The sequence below is a fragment of the Conger conger genome, chromosome 13 (assembly GCF_963514075.1).
Source record: "Conger conger chromosome 13, fConCon1.1, whole genome shotgun sequence".
Classification (NCBI taxonomy): Eukaryota; Metazoa; Chordata; class Actinopteri; order Anguilliformes; family Congridae; genus Conger; species Conger conger.
In genome coordinates, this window is record NC_083772.1 from 23233347 (window position 1) to 23251793 (window position 18447).

An 18447-nucleotide genomic window follows, 5' to 3' on the forward strand; every position below is an offset into this window, starting at 1 on the left:
ATGGAGAATTCAACAGCAATAGTGTTTGTTCTACAAGGACTGAATGATACGAAGTCCAACAAAAACATATACTTTGTCGTCACTCTTCTCGTTTACATTTTTACTATTTTAGTGAACCTGACTTTGATTGTGACAATTGTTTTACATAGAGCGCTCCATGAGCCAATGTTTATATTTCTGTGCAGCTTATGTGCAAATGGGGTATTTGGTGTCTCTACATTTTATCCGAAAATATTGGTGGACTTTTTATCTGACCTGAGTGTTACTCCGTATAAAGCTTGCCTCGCTCAAATATTTGTGATATACAGCTACGTCTTCTGCGAAATCACTATGTTATCGGTGATGGCTTATGACAGGTACGTCGCAATATGCAAACCACTCAATTACCACTCCATCATCACGCCTCGCAAGGTGGTTAAATGGTTGATTATTACCTGGCTTTTTTCCATCTGTGAGTCGGCAATTGCGATCGGCCTGGTAGCCAGACTACCACTCTGTGGATTCCATATCAAAAAGCTATACTGCACAGCCTGGGCAGTTGTAAAGCTGTCATGTGTAGATACCACTATCAACAACATTTACGGGTCCATTATCATGGTTATACACGTTTCTGAAGCATTAGTGATCTTTTTTTCATATTTTAATATCGTTAAAGCATCTGTCCGATCGCAGGAAGAACGGAATAAATTTATGCAGACCTGTTTGCCCCATTTAATCTCATTGGGAAATGTTGCAGTCGCAGGCGCTTTTGACATCATGTACGCTCGCTATGGTTCCAGCACTCGTCTGCTGGGTCTGAGTCATTTCATGTCTCTCGCGTACCTCGTTGTTCCACCGCTCATAAACCCCCTCATGTACGGCCTAAAACTGAAGCAGATCCGCCGGAGAATCTTTAGAGTTTGCAGCCAGAATAAAGATGCTCTTAAGTGAATGTCGTTTTTTCTTTCCTCTCCATGTTGAAAATGGATTTTTATAACATATGTGTTGATTGTTTCTATCTAATTTTATGTTTCAAGCTAATTTTGAGACTGTTTCCAGTTTTCTGCACAAAATGAAAAATAGTAGATATAGGTAACGTCAATTGTTCCAGTTAGAAACGGTTGGTTATCCGTGTTTTTTCTATTTAAGGTAAAACAAAATTAAGTATTATATGTTCTAAGTTCTAAGTTTATCAACGATTATATTGTGTTATTAATTTCCTTTTAGTTATTCAGCTATTATGACTGCATTCCACGTCGTGCAAGCTGTATAATCGGTTATTATCAATTCAGTACTTTTCAGCACCATTCAAGCGGATAGGGATCCTCAAGCATCGTGCCCGCACTCTCCTTTTAAATGTGGGAAGCGCATGTACAAATTAACGGACGTCCTGAAGAGTGCACTTTTAAGACCCCTGAGATCGTTCGGCAACGGGGTTTCTCTTATGCATGGGATATGCAGAATGTTTCGAAAAAAAGGTAATGCCTAACTGGGTTTTTAGCCAGATCCCATGTTCTACCTGGCAGTGGCTCACCCACGATTCTTAATTGCGAATTAAGTTATGCAAATATAACAGGTTAATGCATTTTTTTTATACATCATAGGTGCGCATATACATCCCGTGCGCATATTTTGTCAGATGTTGAACGCGATTCCGTTTCCAACTGCAGTAGCGCCTGATTCGCTACAGGTATGTTTACAGCCTGTTAAGGCTTTGCGCTTGTTTGCTTGTAAATACAGTTTAAATTGTAAGGCTTAGCTACCTAGCTATTTTTCAATTGCCTCCATGACGGCTATGCGGTGCTAAATGCCAAGTAAAACAGGGTGCGTTTTTTTCGGATTTAGCCTAAATATGAATGTTTGTCTGAGATTTAACGGACATTAAAAAAAACAAAAAACCTTTAGTTCATATTTTATCATTTGTAATATTATAATCGTATAATATAATAATATTTTGAACTATTATGTAGGTTGATTGAGCATGTATGTCAATGTGTTAGTCCTGAGGCCAATCTCTAGCTAGTTAATAAAATGTGTGCATTTTAATATGTGGCCACAATGTAGCACCAATATGGACTAGTTTAAAATAGCATGTAAAGAATGTAAACACATTGACTTGATATTGCTATTAAAGTGGCAATGTATGTTAAGGTATTCAATTATGTTATTTTTAATATAAAAAATTACACATTTGCACTAAATAAATACACACAAGCTGGTTACTCTTCTTGAACCCTTTTGGTTAATGGCATAATCCTGGTCTCTTCTGAGAGGTAGCCCTTTCGGAATTACTCCAAATATTACTGAAATAAAGTTACAAATGTGAAAGTCAAACACAGTGAAAGTGGAAGTTTGTTTCACACTGAAAAGATTCAAAACACATTGGAGCCAAGTCACAACACTGGACAATCTCTTCTCAAATTTAAGGACAATGGCCGCGTTTCCCGAAAGCGTTAAGAACGTTCTTAAGATAAGAACGTTCTTAAGGACCTTCTTAGGCCTCCCGAAAGAAGAAAACGCGTTTCCTGAAACACCTTCTTAGCCTAAGATGATCTTTCGTAAGAAGGCTTTGTAAGAAGGGTCCGGAGCGTTCTTAAGGGCCTTCTTATCTCTTAAGAACGTTCTTTATCGGGAAACCCGGCCAACTTAACAGGCTTCGTAGCGACCAAACGCTTGCAGATCCAGCCGCATCAGGCAATTTACACATGAAATTGAGCACGGCAGATTAAAGATTAAAGAGTAAAGATTCCTTTATCACTGGGCATTTGCATACAAGAGAATGAGACACCGTTTCTCAACCAGCATCTGCAGTGCAAATACAAGAGTCAAATAAACAAAACTCTGAGATCCGTTATCAAGCAAACGTATTTTATTTATTGTGAGTGATAAAGTTAGATACTCGTGCGCAGTAACGTTACGTTCTTAACGTTCGTAATTAGGAAAATATGTATATAGCCTATTAGGAAACAATAATCACAGCCATGCTAAATTATAATGGCCAAAGTAGGCTATGGCTGTAGGCAACTAGCCTCTAAAAAATAAGGTGTAAACCTAATCCTAAACTAAACATCCAGGGGCCTCATTTATAAAACTGTGCTTAGGATTCACGTAAAAAGGTTGCCTAAGCATGAAACCTAGGACGTGCGTACGGCAAAAAAATATTCTGATTTATAAAACAGTGCATACGCACGTCCCACGCCAGTTTTCCTTTATAAATCACAATCAACTCTAAATGTGGCGCAACTTTGCCAGCTTCATGTCCCGCCCACAGTTGCCTATAAATAGGCAGTGAAACACCCCTAATGAATATGCATTTCACGAAGACGACAATGGCAAACGCTGAAAAGAAGGCCAAGAAAAGGGATTTCAGCCATTTGATTGCCTCTGAAAAGCTACAGGTGTGGGAATTATCCTGATTGATTGTAAATGACGAACAGTTCTGCACAACGAATGTGATGATGACGATGATAATAATAATAATAATAATAATAATAATAATAATAATAATAATAATAATAATAATAATACACGTTATTTTTCTAGCACCATTGAAAACAGTTACAAAATTAAGAGATAAAACGAACAAAAATGTATAACAATAAACACATTATAAAACATAATATATGAATATGATTACAATATATGAAACTATGCTCGTATCTGCCCGACTGACACATTGTAAACGGCATCAGTGCAGCGCAATTTGTCCGACTGTTCACCATATTATTTATGAGAATACATTTAATAACATTAAATAACATAACACAATTCGTCTACATATTTGAGGGATTATTTTACAACAACATCTCCGTTTATATTTATCATCCTAAATCATATTTTTTGGGCACTCCAGGGAGCATCAATCAAACAGCTGTTTGTTTATTCGTTGTAAGAGAGGCTTTTATCCGTTTATGCAAATTAACTCTTCGTATATGATACGTGAGAGGTAATATTTCATTACATTACATTACATTGCCTGGCATTTAGCAGACGCTCTTATCCAGAGCGACGTACAACAAAGTGCAAATTGAACACAAGAACAAGTGCAAATAGGACCTGAGAGGACAGTATAGTTCCGAGTCCTAGTGTAAACATGCAGAAAATCAGAACCCTTTAAGAGTACAATCAACAACAATCAATTTCGATTTATTTTACACAGTGGTATCTGTTGTATATCATTTTCGACTTCTCTCGTCGCCAAATGTTGTGTTGCACTTAGGAAGGGAGAGAACCCGTATAGCGAGATTCAACAACACAACACTTTAATAAGTATAACAGGGACGAAGCACGTCCTTACAGCAGCCATACCCAGCCATAACTCCCGGCAAATCTTTATACCTTTTTAAATCCTGTTTCACTTCCCGTTTTCCTGGTCTTACGTCACGAGCATTAAAGGCACAGTTTCTCATTTCTCCAGTTAATGTGCGTATGCATGGGTCAGAGTTTCCGTGGAGGACCGCACATTTTCCGGTCAAGTTCGTTTTTTATAAATGCCAAAGTTTGCTTAGAAAGTGGCGTACGCATTCTTTTGTGCCTACGCAACGTTTATAAATGAGGCCCCAGGAGTTTAACCACCAATTAAATATAAAATAAGGCCACACATGTTATTTTCATTTAATGTGCTTGCCCACTGCCCGCGTGTGAGCAGCAAACGGGTTGAGAAGATCAGAAAAAATAAATACAATAATCACAATACCATCTTGTATACTAATATATTCATTTAAGTTTGTGTCAAATACCCAACCCCCATCAATTCAAACACATAATTTCACATACTATTTATTATTCAAAAGCAGGCTGGCTCCTAAGCATATTGAAAAATAAAATATTTTGAGAATGTATATGCTCACGGATATAAAATGGGGTTACGTCACTGAAAATGCCCTCTATTGGGTTGTCAGTGGTGTTTTTACGGTCTTCCTTAGAAATATTCTAAAGGAAGTCCTCTATATAGACGTTGGCATCGCGTTTGTTTTAAAACGTCAACCTTTTTTGGCATAACATCTCTAGAACTCTTTTTGTCGAAGCGCAACAGACTCCACATGAGTATTTAAAACGCTACAGTGTAGTTACGCAAGCGAAAAAATGCTGTGTTGTTTTATGCAAGCCTAACAAATTATACACCGTGGGAAACGTAATGTCATTAAATGCTTTTCAGTCGTCATTTCAATAACATGCCAGTCGGTTCTTTGATGAGCTGAATTATACAGATTTTTTTACACAAGGGTGGGGGCTAACGCAAATAAATCTCTGCAAATAAATTACAAATACTATTCAGAGACGGTTGTACTTGGGCTTATCGTGTTCGAGAGAGCCTATGCAAAACGGAGATAATAGCATTTCTTGTAGCAGTATACAACAGCGTAAGGGACAACAATGATAATTCCTCCAGATAAATTCTAAGTAAATAATGGACATTCTATCAATGTTTCACCGAGTTAGCATACTTTTAGAATCAGAAACGATTATGCATTGGGTCTGCTGTACACTTGTTGTGAAAAGGACACGAACATTACCTTATTTCTTGTAGTATGTGGTTTTCCAAAATGTGAGGTCCCCTCATACTTTTTTACCACCCACGTGTTACAAAATAAGGAACTGTTGTCGCTAAAGCAATGACTTGTTAAAATAGGTTATACAGATAGAACCTTGAGTTTTAACGCTTTCAAACGGTATATCAGTTACCACAGTGAAAATTGCAGGTTGAAAAGGAATGGATGCAAAAAAAAAACCTTTGGGCCAGTGAGACTTAAGGGGTTAAATATACAGCCCCTTCCAAAAGTCGTAGAGAGCAGCAATATAGAGGCTACAGCACAAGATGCAAACCACTCATCAGTAGTAAGATTGCAAGATTACAATTTGTAAAGAAGTACAGAATACAAAATACAAGCTCATTTGTGAACCACAGTGGAGGAAGTCTCTGGACTTGCATGGCTGCATCTGGAGTGGGCTCACACTAATCTTTACTGATTAGGTAGCTCATGACATTAGCAGCAGAATAAATTCAGAAGTCTACAAAAACATTCTGTCTGCCAACTTACGGAGAAATGCGTCCAAACTCATTGGGAGAACTTCATCATACAACAAGACAATGACCTGTAATTATGGCTGTATCAGAAAGGTCAGAGGTCAAGGTTAAAAATAGTCAGTTTCCCCCGGCAATGATCCTTCAGTCAAATAATGAGTCCTTTGTGCATTCCAGACTAGCAAAGGTTTGAGTTTCATACAAGAGGCCTTTTATATCTACATTCCTATATGCAACATCATTCAGTTAGCACTTTAGGTATTCATTAGACTTATTGGTCTGCTGTAGTCTATCGACTTAGAGGTTTTCATGTGTTGTGTGTTCAAGCGTTACCAATGCTAATATCTAAACATCAAGCAACAAATACTTGACTCTTAAAATATTTTTTTCTCCACATTTTAATCCAAGTCTGTATTTGTTTAGATTCTTTTGACATTCTATTTGAGATGAGCCCTTCCTCAGGCTTGTTATGGAGGGTTTATCAGCCTCAGGAGCTGAGTATATACAGTGAGTTTCACGGAGTAGAAATTACAGGATTTTTGACACATTATGGCACCCCATTTCAGGGCGCCATAATGTTTGGGACATATTAATGTCCGTTCGTGACATTTTCTGCAGAAAGTAGTTATGGACATGTCCACGCTTGCACCTTCACAGGCACAACTCGGATGTGCATGTTCACAAATGCCAATAACAGACTCCAAAGGCAATCAGTCGTAGAATCTAGATGAGATACTGAAAGCTCTCTTATACCTGCACTAAGGAAGCAATTCAACACACCTGTCAGAAATGCCTGAAAACTCCTTTGTAAAGCAATGTATAACAAGTGTTATCCTTGTAACAGACTTGTAACCAACTCATAACTATATCTCCACTCATAGCTAGTTGCATGTAACTCACCAACAATGTAACTTTATATGGTATGTGAATTATGACTGTTCAACATTGTCCAGACCCAGTAACTTAAGCGTAAGACCAGTGATTACTGTACTATGTGCTTAAACCTTTCCATAAGAAGGATTAACAAAAGCTGATAACGACTTTGAAAAATGAACTTACAGAATATTTTGGTGAAATTCAAAATGAAAAAGTTATCGTTGATAACTGGTCTTAAAAAGACCAGTTATGATTGAGAAGGATCTCTATGGTATGTAGTCAGAAATGCATCGTGAGAGAGAAATGTTTTTGCTTTAATATGAAGGCACGTTTAACTGCCACACTGAAAATAAATAATAATTTTCATGCTGTACCGAACAGCATCACAAGAGAACCAAAACATATTTCCATAAACATTTTCAATAAACATAGAAAACACACAAAGGAATTAAAAATACATTTGAAAACAATGCAGTTGAGAACAAGGGTATACCTTCATAGAACATATGAAGAAATATGCATATTTTTGTGTCGTGATAATTCAAGTTTGATAATTCAAGATCGCCGAATAAGCTTGTTTTTGTCTGGTTCCAGAAACTCCTCAACCAGAGCATCAGTTACCTTGTGAAGCTCCATCTCCAGACTAGAGATGACACTGTGAACGAAGAGAAACGAAATCAGAATCATGATAAGTAGCAAATGGGGCGGCCTGTAGAGTAGTGGTTAAGGTAAACGACTGGGACACACAAGGTCGGTGGTTCTAATCCCGGTGTATCCACAATAAGATCCGCATAGCCGTTGGGCCCTTGAGCCCTTGAGCAAGGCCCTTAAAAACCCTGCATTGCTCCAGGGGAGGATTGTCTCCTGCTTAGTCTAATCAACTGTACCACGCTCTGGATTAGAGCATCTGCCAAATACCAATAATGTAATGCAATGTAATGTAATGTAATGTAATGTTTACCACACAGCAATAGTTGCTCCTTAAGAGGTATATTAACCTTTAACCACAGAGTGAACCTCCCCTTTAAAGGAGCATGGAGAGCTGTTAGGTGAAGGCACACGCTGGGGTGCACTAGTGAACCTCACAACCTTCAATCGAATGCAGACCGCATCATTACAGAATCTAGTCAATAGCTCCACGGGGCGACGCACAACGAAATGGTAAATGGTTAATGGTTGGCATTTATATAGTGCCTTTATCCAAAGAGCTGTACAATTGATGCTTCTCATTCACCCATACATACACACACTCACACACTGACGGCGATTGGCTGCCATGCAAGGCCCCGATCAGCTCGTCCGGAGCATTTTGGGGGTTAGGTGTCTTGCTCAGGGACAATTCGACACAGCCCGGGTGGGGGATCGAACCGGCAACCCTCCGACTGCCAGACGACTGCTCTTACTGCCTGAGCCATGTGGCTGGTTGTGTCACCTATTCTGGGTGACACAACCAGCCGCTGTGTCACCCAGAATAGAGGGCAGTTTATGATCACAAATTACAAATTTATTTAGTAAGAAAAGAAGAGCATTGGTTGGCCTCTGACCTCTCCCCTGGCAGAGCGCAGATCTGGGTGTAGTACTTGATCTTGGGCTCTGTGCCGCTGGTCCTGAGGGTGGCGACCACGCCACTGTGGAAGGTGAAGGTGATCATGTGACTGTTCTTGATGATCGGCAGTACCTGTGAGGCAGGGAACCCAGTGAAACAATGAGACTCGTTCGCTTGCCGCAATGCAGTAAATCAGCAGAGCTGACGTTTCGGCCATACCAAATCTTCATCAGAAGAAAAGGAAACTGAAATATCAGACCAGCCGTGTTCATCCTTTCCCTCTGAGAACCACAAGGCTGTGCTGGTTTGTTCTAGCGTTTCCCTGGAGAACCACAAGGCTGAGCCTGTCAATTCCCACATTCCCCTCGAGAGCCACAAAGCTGTGCCTGTTTGTTCCAACATTCCCCTGGAGAACCAGCCAGAGATTCCAGGTGAGATTAATTAACTACCTCAAGCTGACCAATTAAACGCTGACTGACCACAACAGCACACCCTGCAGGAATAAACAGCATTGAGTTGGACAGTGCTTATGCATCCAGTCAAAACAGAGAAAGGAAACGCACAAAACAGGCAGGTAACACACGCACAAATGGTACTAGTATTTAAATGAGTCATTTGTTTAACAGAGCTGAACAGGTGTCACAGGTTTTGATGTCACGGTTAAAGCCAGGTAAAACACACTCACGCATTTTTTATCGGGTTGGCTGCTGTCATATCCCGTGGTGAGATCTCGGACGTGTGCGATGCAGTGACCTCCGCACGACCTTGGGTAGGAGTTCTCTCCGTGGAAGCAGCGCAGCCGGGAGAAGATCCTCTTCACGACGGCAGGGTCGTGACAGAAGATGTAGGACGTGGTGGAGACATGTGAGCCGTACCTGACCAGGAGAGTCACAGCCACGCAGGGGGGCGGACCGTCGGGTTGAGTCACACATGCACTCACACTGTGAGTACAGCACACAAACACACACACACACACACACACACAGTACGAGCACAGGAGATAAGAGAATAGAGAGCAGCTCACACGCCTACACATGCACATACATACAGATAGGAAATAGGAGAATAGAGAGCAGCTCTCACACACACACACACACACACACACACACACACACTGTGAGTACGAGCACGAAGATAGGAGAATAGAGAGCAGCTCACATGTGATAGATGTTGGCCAGCTGCTGGTTCAGGGTGAGGTTCTGGCGGTCGAGATAGGCGGCCATTTCCGCCAACACCGCTGCTGCACTCACCCCGTCCTTCTCTGGAACCATGCTGCCGCACATGAACCCTGGACATCCAGCCACACACAGACACTGTGTACTCGGAGCCATCCCATCATGCACTCTGTTCCTGCTGAATGGCTGAAGCTAAGCAACTGTGGGCTTGGTTAGTAAATGACTGAAGCTAAGCAGCTGTGGGCTTGGTTAGTAAATGGCTGAAGCTAAGCAACAGTGGGCTTGGTTAGTAAATGACTGAAGCTAAGCAGCTGTGGGCTTGGTAAGTAAATGGCTAAAGCTAAGCAGGTGTGGGCTTGGTTAGTGCTTTGATGGGAGACCTTCTGGGAAAACTAAGATGCTGCTGGAAGTGGTGTTAGTGGGCCAGTAGGGGGATGATCTTCCATCTGGTCAAATTACCCCTAATGCCCCCAGTGCAGACACTGTGCTGGAGGAGATATTGTCATTCAGACGAGACGTTAAACCGAGGTCCTGACTCACTGTGATCATTAAAGAACCCATGACACTCTTTATGAAGAGTAGGGGGTTCCCCTGTGTCCTGGCTAAATTCCAAACCATGGCTCTTTCAACCAGCCACCTAATCATGATATTTACATACCGATAGACTCCTCAAAGGCGAAGATCACCTCCTTCCCCACCTTCCTCAGCTCATCGATTCTCTTCCCGATCCATTTGAAACCTGGCAAAGTTTCCTTGAGATAGGGCAAGAGGGAGCAGAAGAAGTTGTAGCGTAGAGGTTGCAGGTTTCATTCCTACAGTAGGTGGGGCACTACTGCTGGAGCCTATTCACACCTAGTACTTCACCTGCTTCAGCACAACACCCAGCTGTGTGTGAAGGATAAACTGTAGTCTGTGTAGCTGTGGAAGTCGCAAATATAACATGCGATGATAAAATAAAAATACAATAAGAATGTTACGGTGCCATTTGTGAGCACCTGAATGAACAGACTCAGGAGTATACTGACTAAAGGATAATGATCTGTGACCAGAAACCTGCATAGCAGCCCACATTGCATCACCACAGGGAGCCTCTGTACTTCTACTTATACATCAGTGTTTCCATTTGCACACAGATTACTCAACATTTCACAATCATGGAATTATGGAACATCTACCACGGAAAGGGAATACACTCAAAACATAAAACAAAAACATGAAATATATTATCAACACTTTATAACATATGGGCATATAGATTACTGCCAGTTTCATTTGATGCAACCCATTTCAGAAAATGTATTGCAGTCAAATATATTTAGCCCCTAATGGGCAAATGCAACCGGCATGTTACATCTCCCTAAACAGACGGATGTGATGGCAGCATTGTATTTGATCATATGACCGTTTTTCAAGACACATGACCGTTGAAATGCACTGTGATTCCTAGGCCTTTCTATGGGTTTTCTATAGGGCGCCTATAGAGTCCATAATGGGTTAACAGTGTGTATTAGTGAAAAGGGCCGTGTGCATGTGTGGCGGTACATGTGTGGCGGTACATTCCCCTCCTACCTCCACATGAAAGCCGTGGACCCGTGCGAAGGCCTGGAGGATCTTGGAGGAGACGGCGGTGGCCAGCATGCACACTTGCGCGGTGTCGGTGGGGTTCGAGTGGAGCTGTTTCCAGTTAAACAGCATCCACCAGCCCAGGAGAGCCGCAAGCTCGTTACCTGTGAACACCTTCCACCGGCTGCAAGGGATTCACTCAGATCACAGGTCCTGAAGTCTGCATACCTCTGCCATGGACATTGCTCAATAACAGTAATAACAGCATGTATGGATGGATGTTTGTATGTATTATATGTGCATTGTGGTGCCAGTAAGGGAAATTGGGGTGCTGTCCACCAGGGGGCAGCACCGGCCTTTCATGCAGGTATGTGATTAATTGTAATCACTGTACCTGTGGCCATGTATCTAATCAGAGGTCTACATAACCGAGGCCTGTTCTCAGTCCTGAGATAAGAGTAGGACTGGTGGTTTCTGTATTCTAGTTTTTGGCTCCCCTTTTCTCCCGCAGAATTTTGGTTTATTTTGTAAAAAAGTATTTTATTTCGTGATAAATGGTTTTGGCAACTTTTTCTTTAATAAATGGCAACAAGCCGAACTTTTATTAACCTTTTTTTAAAAAAAAATTTTTTAAATATATTTTTTACACTTTCTCTGTTTATTCACCACATGATGCTGAGGCCCTCCCCAGCCCTTTTATCTGTGTGATCTGCCGTACTTGTTGCTCAGCTCTGCTGCAGCCAGGCGGTCGGCATCAGGGTCGGTTGCCAGGACGACTGTGGCCCCCTCTCGCTCAGCCAGCCGGAGAGAGAGCTCCTACAAGAGATATTTATCACTGTTTATCACTGCTTCCAAATATTAACTACTGTCTTCTGTCATTTCTTAAAGTGATTTTCCATTTGTCCTCCCCTAATGTGTAATGGCGAACTGTACATACATCAGCACTTACTGCTACGACCGCCAACCGTCATATGAGACACTGCCATCCTGGCTGACTGAATCTCCCCCCCCCCCCCCCCCCCCGGTTTTTTTCCTCCCACTACAGTGTACATACTGGCTAGTTTGCCTAAAAGCTAAATAGTACCTAGCACCGTATCAAGCCGGGTCTTGAAAGCCCCTAGAGTTTCAGCCTCCACTACATGTCCTGGCAAGCTATTCCACAGTGACCACTCTGTGTGAAGAAATTTGTATGGAATTTCCATTTGTGCCCTCTCGTTCTGCTAACCTAACCATTTAAAATGAAACTGGCGGAGGAAGGGAGACCATGCGCTCACCAGGACAGACTCCCCTTCCTCTGGGTTGGGGCAGCTGACGGTAGGAAACTCCGGATCCGGATCTTTCTGTTCCGGTACAGGGATGGGCGGGGCAAAGCCGAACGCCCGAAAGGCCTGCTGGACGAAGCTGTGTCCAACCCCGTGGAAGGAAGAGTGGACGAACTTCAGCCTCGTCTCTGCATTCAGCTCTCTAAACATACAGCAAACAAACAAACAAACAGAGTTCAAATGACAATTAAATCCTCATCAATGAGAAAAAAAACACGCACCCTCCATCTCAAGACAGCAGGTCCGCTAAACACAAGACAATCCACCCAGAAACCACTCACTTCAATTTCACTTTCACTTCCTGAACCCACCTTAGTGAAACCAAAAGCAGCTGATTTGAGGTCTATGGTTCCAGCAGACTAGAGGCTACAGTGCTCCTCATTCTGGGCATATTCAAATTCATTATTTGTGAACTGTACTGTACAGCCACACACAGTCTGACCCCTGTACCACACACACACACACACACACAGATATAAACACACACAGTCTGACCCCTGTACCACACACACAGATATAAACAGACACAGTCTGACCCCTGTACTGTACTCACACACACACACACACACACACACACACACACACACACACACATACAGACACACACACACTGCCTACACTCTTTAGACCGTAAAATGGCCGGTGGACCTATGGAAGCAGATGGACTGCAGCTCCTCTGCGTAGCAGGTGCAGATGTGCAGGGTGGGGTCGGTGCGTAGGGGGCTGCTTTCGGCCAGGCCGTGGTCCCAGGACCCCCCCCAGGGCTCGCCGCTCTCCTCGATGCAGCGCAGGACCTCCTTATCGTGGGGCGAAGCGATCTGTGCCCCGCTCTCCCAGTAAACCTGAGAGCGGGAGCATCATGACAGCACATTACATGAGTTACTTACAGACGATTACACTGAGCAAGGGAGCAATCTCCGCCTGGAGCAAAGAGGGGTTAAGGGCCTTTGCTCAAGGATCTGATCATGGCTACACTGGGGCTTGAACGACCAACCACCTTAGCTGCTAGGCTACAGGCTGCCCCATCAGCGTCAGTTCTGTGAAACCATCTGGAGGAAAAACTCAGGTAAAATGGTGGACAGAACAAATTTAAACACGTTTCTGTCCACCAGGTCAGGGGTGAAAGGTCAGTGGTGAAAGGGCGGGGCACCTTGTATCCGTTGTCCTCTTTGGGGTTATGAGAGGCGGTGATCATCACTCCTGCTGCAGCTCCAAGCTTCTTCACAGCGTATGGCTTAGGTTTGGGTGGGTGGGGGGTTGAGCACAAAATTCACTCGTAAGTTTTGATGAAGACCCTCCTACCCTCTGAACCCCTCTGCAACATTATTAGTGACATTACAGTAACGGAAACTTCTGCTTTTTGTACAGAACAGAGTAGAGCAGCTATTTCTCCCAGGGGCTACACACAGTGGATGAGGACATACTTACCACGAACGGTGTCGGGACATAAGTGGAGAAGAGATAGACGCGAATGCCTCTGCCAAGCAGAACGGCAGCCGCCAACCTGGCAAGTCTGTGTGATGGAGAAACACAGGCCTTTAACACAGCCTCTCTGCCAAGAGTAAAACTAAGAACACCAACATGTTCACACAAAATACACACGTCACCAGGCAGACTGTTTCACAGTGAAATCTTCAGGCTCATAAATGTGAAAGCCAGACACTAATGTTGGAGCTGAGGAAGAGGAGGAGAGGAAGGGAAGGGAAGGGGAGGTACCGCTCGCTGCTACAGCCACTGGCTTCCTGTCCACGAGTGTCGTAGCCAATCACGAGGCCTCGGCTGTGCAGATCAGGGAAGGCGATGGCGCAGTATTTATACAGGCCCTGGAGTATGAGAACAGCAGTAATCAGAACAACACCGTACTGTCACACAACACCGTACAGACACCATGCCTTAATCAGAACACCATACAGACACATACCATCATACAGACACAGTACGCACACACAATCACCATTCAGACACTGTGCCTTAATCAACACCATACAGACACGTCTTGATTGGACACTAAAGGTTGTTGTTTGGCTTGATTGGATATTAATGAGGTCACTGGTTGGCTAACCTGTGCTGATTGGATAATGGCGAGGTCACTGGTTGGCTAACCAGTGCTGATTGGATAATGATGAGGTCACTGGTTGGCTAACCTGTGCTGATTGGATAATGGTGAGGGCACTTGTTGGCTATCCTGTGCTGATTGGTTAATGGTGAGGTTACTGGTTGGCTGACCTGTGTTGATTGGATAATGGTGAGATCATCGGTTGGCTAACCTGTGTTGATTGGATGATGGTGAGGTCGTTGATGAGGGCAAAGCCAGCCCCCATGGGCGCCCTCAGCCCGGCGGTCCCAAAGCTCATCCTGGATCCCAGCCTGCACCTCAGCTCCTCCACACAGCCTTCCTGGACCAGGGCCTCCACCTGCCCTCGCGTGTGCGGGTTCTGCACCCATCAGAGGGACACTCAACACAAGCACTCCACCTGCCCCCACATGTGCGGGTTCTGCACCCATCAGAGAGACACTCAACACAAGCACTCCAACTGCCCCCGCGTGTGCGGGTTCTGCACCCATCAGAGAGACCCTCAACACGTATTAGAGGGACACTCAACACAAGCACTCCACCTGCCCCCACATGTGCGGGTTCTGCACCCACCAGAGAGACACTCAACACAAGCACTCACTCCACCTGCCCCTGCGTGTGTGGGTTCTGCACCCATCAGAAGGACACTCAACACAAGCATTTTTGCATGTTACATATTTAGAGTTTCTGATGTTGTGCCAGCTTACTGTAACTGGTACTGGGGAGTTTTGTGCTTCAGAGAAAAACAATAACAGTATAAATGACTCCAAAAACCTTGTACTCTGTACATGGTTTTACTCCCTGAATTTTTCAATTTTAATCTTATTTTCAGCCCAGGACCATTCATATCGGTAATAGAACAGTAATTTTCAGTCAGGCCTCCCCTTTGCTAGGTCCTCTTTTGTATACACAAACTGTCTTGTTGAAGATGTACCAGAGGACACTTTTCATTTTTATGCTGATGCCAGTGTTATAGACTGTTGTGCCTCCACCCTGAATAAGGCTTTTCAAAAACAACAATATGCTTTTAACCTGATACAGGTTCCATTTCGCCAAATTAAACCCGTCCCAAAAGCTGTAAAAAAATCTACTCAATCAACTTTCCTTTTGTTGTGGAGAAAAAAAGTGCAAATGAAAATGTACTGGTCTTTGTGAAACAGTTAACCATGCAACTGCATCCTACAGCAAAAGTGGTCATTACAGTAATTGAAGGACACCTAACTGAGGACAATAAAAGCAAAAGTCCACAACAACACTCCAGCTAACAAGCAGCTTGGTTGGATTACAGAACAATCCTGTGATTAAAATGGATTATGAAACAGTTAGGCTATGCCAACTCAGCCATTCACCTATAAAGTATGGCATCAACAGTTAGGGCGAGGAGGCCATCTTTGATTTGTGCAATAACTGCAAAACTGTATTCCAAGGAGTCAAATCTGACCCTCAAATCCAAATCCAGCCCAGGGGTTCTTTCCTTCAATTGTTTAACTGAACAATTAAGCCTACTGTTTGGCCTGACTGTCTTCACTCCTGACTCCCAGGTAAAGGGAGGGTGTTGAACCAGCAGTTCTCGGCTCTTGAGGACCATGATTTGCGAAACAGGGCTATAGACGAAAAGGAATGCCATGCTATATTATTTAACCCCCTAGGGTCAGAATGAGTCTGACATTTAGACCGGAGAAGGGGCCAGCCAGGGTTTATGTAGCCATGAAAAACTGAACTTCCACTGAAGCTGCTAACATGAGGACTGAGCCCAGAATTATGTTGTGGTTTTAAGGTACACTATGCAGTATATCTGCTTCATTTAAGCCTATGTGCCAACTTTTGTCCTTTAGCCATACACAGTTAAAGTGCAGCAAACATAAATAGTGGGGTTCAACAAATATCAATTAAAAAGGTGCTCTTCTTAGTCTTTGTTGTTTCTTGTTGCATCTTTATGTATTATTATTGCAGTACTCTGGATTTTTTTTTTTAACGTATATAGTAATTAGAAATTGTACACCACTTCGGTTGATGGTAGTCATTATAAATGTGCTTTATAAATAAACATGACTTGACTTGATTCGTCCTTTTGGTCCACTGACATCAGTATAAATTACCTTTACTGGCCAGCTACATCAAATAGCCTAGTAAGTAAGGGTACCACGGCTCATGTCACATGCACTTTAATACTAACCATTTAATACTATTTCTGTAAATACAGTGCCTGTGTTTACATTCATTCATGTCTTAGCCACTTAAGCAGAACAGCCCCATTAATACCAATGAAATTAGTTGATGCCTCTCAGGGGAGATATTGTCAGTAGACTAGATAGAACTCCTAGCAAACTGACATACCCCTAGAGGAAAGTCCCTCAATGGAGGAATGAGCTGACTAGTAATCTCAATAGAATAAAATAGAAGTGACCACCACAACAACCCATCACAGTTCTGTACCCTGGCTATTGTATATCACCTGCTGCTTATGCAAATACTTTCTCTCTTTTTAAAATTAAAAAAATGAATATTATTTTGCAACCATTTAGTGTGGTGGGTGGTAGCAGCAACAGCAGTAGAAAGAGGCTGACCCCTTAAACACAGGCACATTCCAGCAAAAGTTTATTTAAACGTTACCCCCGTGGGTACCTTAAAACTGGGACCATATGTTGCAACTCCATAAGTAAAAGGATCCGGTTTCGACCGTGCATTGAGTAACCGGCCTTACCCAGAGAAATGAGATGTCACTTCCCCAAACAAAGGCTCAATACTTTTAGTTATCAACCAGACACAATATGTACAAAGAAAACCAATGAATTCAAGAATCAAGTCATTTCCAGAAGTATTCAAAGAGGAGCACCCGAGAGAATGCGTTTCGATTACTTTTCGGTCCAGAAGGAAATGTAAGGGCAGACAGCAACATTTTTATTCGTTTGATGATGCACTTACCTTATCCCAAGAGATCCATTGGTAAATTGCTTTATCCAAGCGGGGATCCCCAGTGGTACGGAAATTCAGGTTCGCGTTGAGATCACCACAGTCCCCCATGACAAGAACGTCTCCAAGAGAAAAAGAACGTTTCCAAGAAAATGATCCGTTTTCCTATCATTCGTTTTCCGTTACCCGTTACCCGTATGCTAGTTACTAGTATTACACAATGCTGATTTCAAGTACCTGTCCAATAGACGCCACAGGTGACTTCACTAGCAACCAGCTAGCTTCCTTACTAGTTGACTTGACTTCTCCAGTGGTCAAGTTGGTCAATAACGTAACAACCATTCTGTCACGTTACGAGCTAATTAAACATCAACACAGACGGCTAGCTAGCTAGTTAGATGGCATGTTTTAACTTCGGTAGCTACTTCTATCATTTGCGGTATTCTTACCTTTTATCAATAAATAAATGAAGGACAGCGCTTATTGCCACATCCACAATGACGACCGCAAAAAGCAGTTACATTTGGGAACTTTGCGAACTAGCAAACTGCGCAGACTGCTTGTCACTTTCTACTCTGTAACGTTTAGAACTAGCTAGTTAAAGAGGTAACGCTATCTAATTACCAGGGCAACTTTTGAAATAAAAAAAAACAGCACTAATACAATCATCATTTTCTATCACTGGAACCCATGGCTGCAGACATTATTCCTTAGTTATGACAACAGTTGCGGTTGAACCGGTGTACTTTTTGATGGCTGACGGGTAATGTAGTTTCAATGGCCAGGCTGGGAGGTCTTGCTGCTTGCTGCTTTCACACTAGTAGGTCTAGTTAGTAGTACTTCAATTTGTTTTGTAGGTCTGGCAAAAAAAATAATTCATTATAATTGATAGTTTCATAGATGAGGTTTGCTCCAGTGTCCCACCATGAAACATCTTATTTTGGTCTCATCTACGATTAAACCAACATTAGTGT

At 42.8% G+C, this 18447-nt stretch overlaps 2 protein-coding genes across 4 annotated transcripts; one reads left to right on the forward strand and one right to left on the reverse strand.

Moving 5' to 3' along the window:
* Window positions 1–930, forward strand: LOC133107456 (olfactory receptor 11A1-like). Its single transcript, XM_061216444.1, has one exon. It carries the CDS (start codon window positions 1–3, stop codon window positions 928–930), a length of 930 nt encoding a protein of 309 aa, XP_061072428.1.
* Window positions 931–7173: 6243 nt separating this feature from the next.
* LOC133108614 (glucose 1,6-bisphosphate synthase-like) lies at window positions 7174–18189 on the reverse strand. 3 transcript variants are annotated; one of them, XM_061218223.1, is made up of 15 exons: window positions 17923–18189; window positions 17486–17595; window positions 14754–14921; window positions 14203–14309; window positions 13915–13999; window positions 13637–13720; window positions 13135–13328; window positions 12439–12628; window positions 11883–11980; window positions 11171–11348; window positions 10260–10353; window positions 9585–9714; window positions 9112–9301; window positions 8425–8558; window positions 7174–7535 (listed from the first exon to the last, which is right to left on the reverse strand). In XM_061218223.1, the coding sequence occupies exons 2-15, from the start codon at window positions 17582–17584 to the stop codon at window positions 7436–7438; spliced, it is 1851 nt and encodes a 616-aa protein (XP_061074207.1). In that variant the 5' UTR covers window positions 17585–17595; window positions 17923–18189; the 3' UTR covers window positions 7174–7435. The 3 variants fall into 3 exon arrangements, with proteins under 3 accessions (XP_061074207.1, XP_061074208.1, XP_061074206.1); XM_061218224.1 differs by having other exon boundaries at window positions 17711–18189; XM_061218222.1 differs by having other exon boundaries at window positions 17486–18189.
* Window positions 18190–18447: the final 258 nt, after the last annotated feature.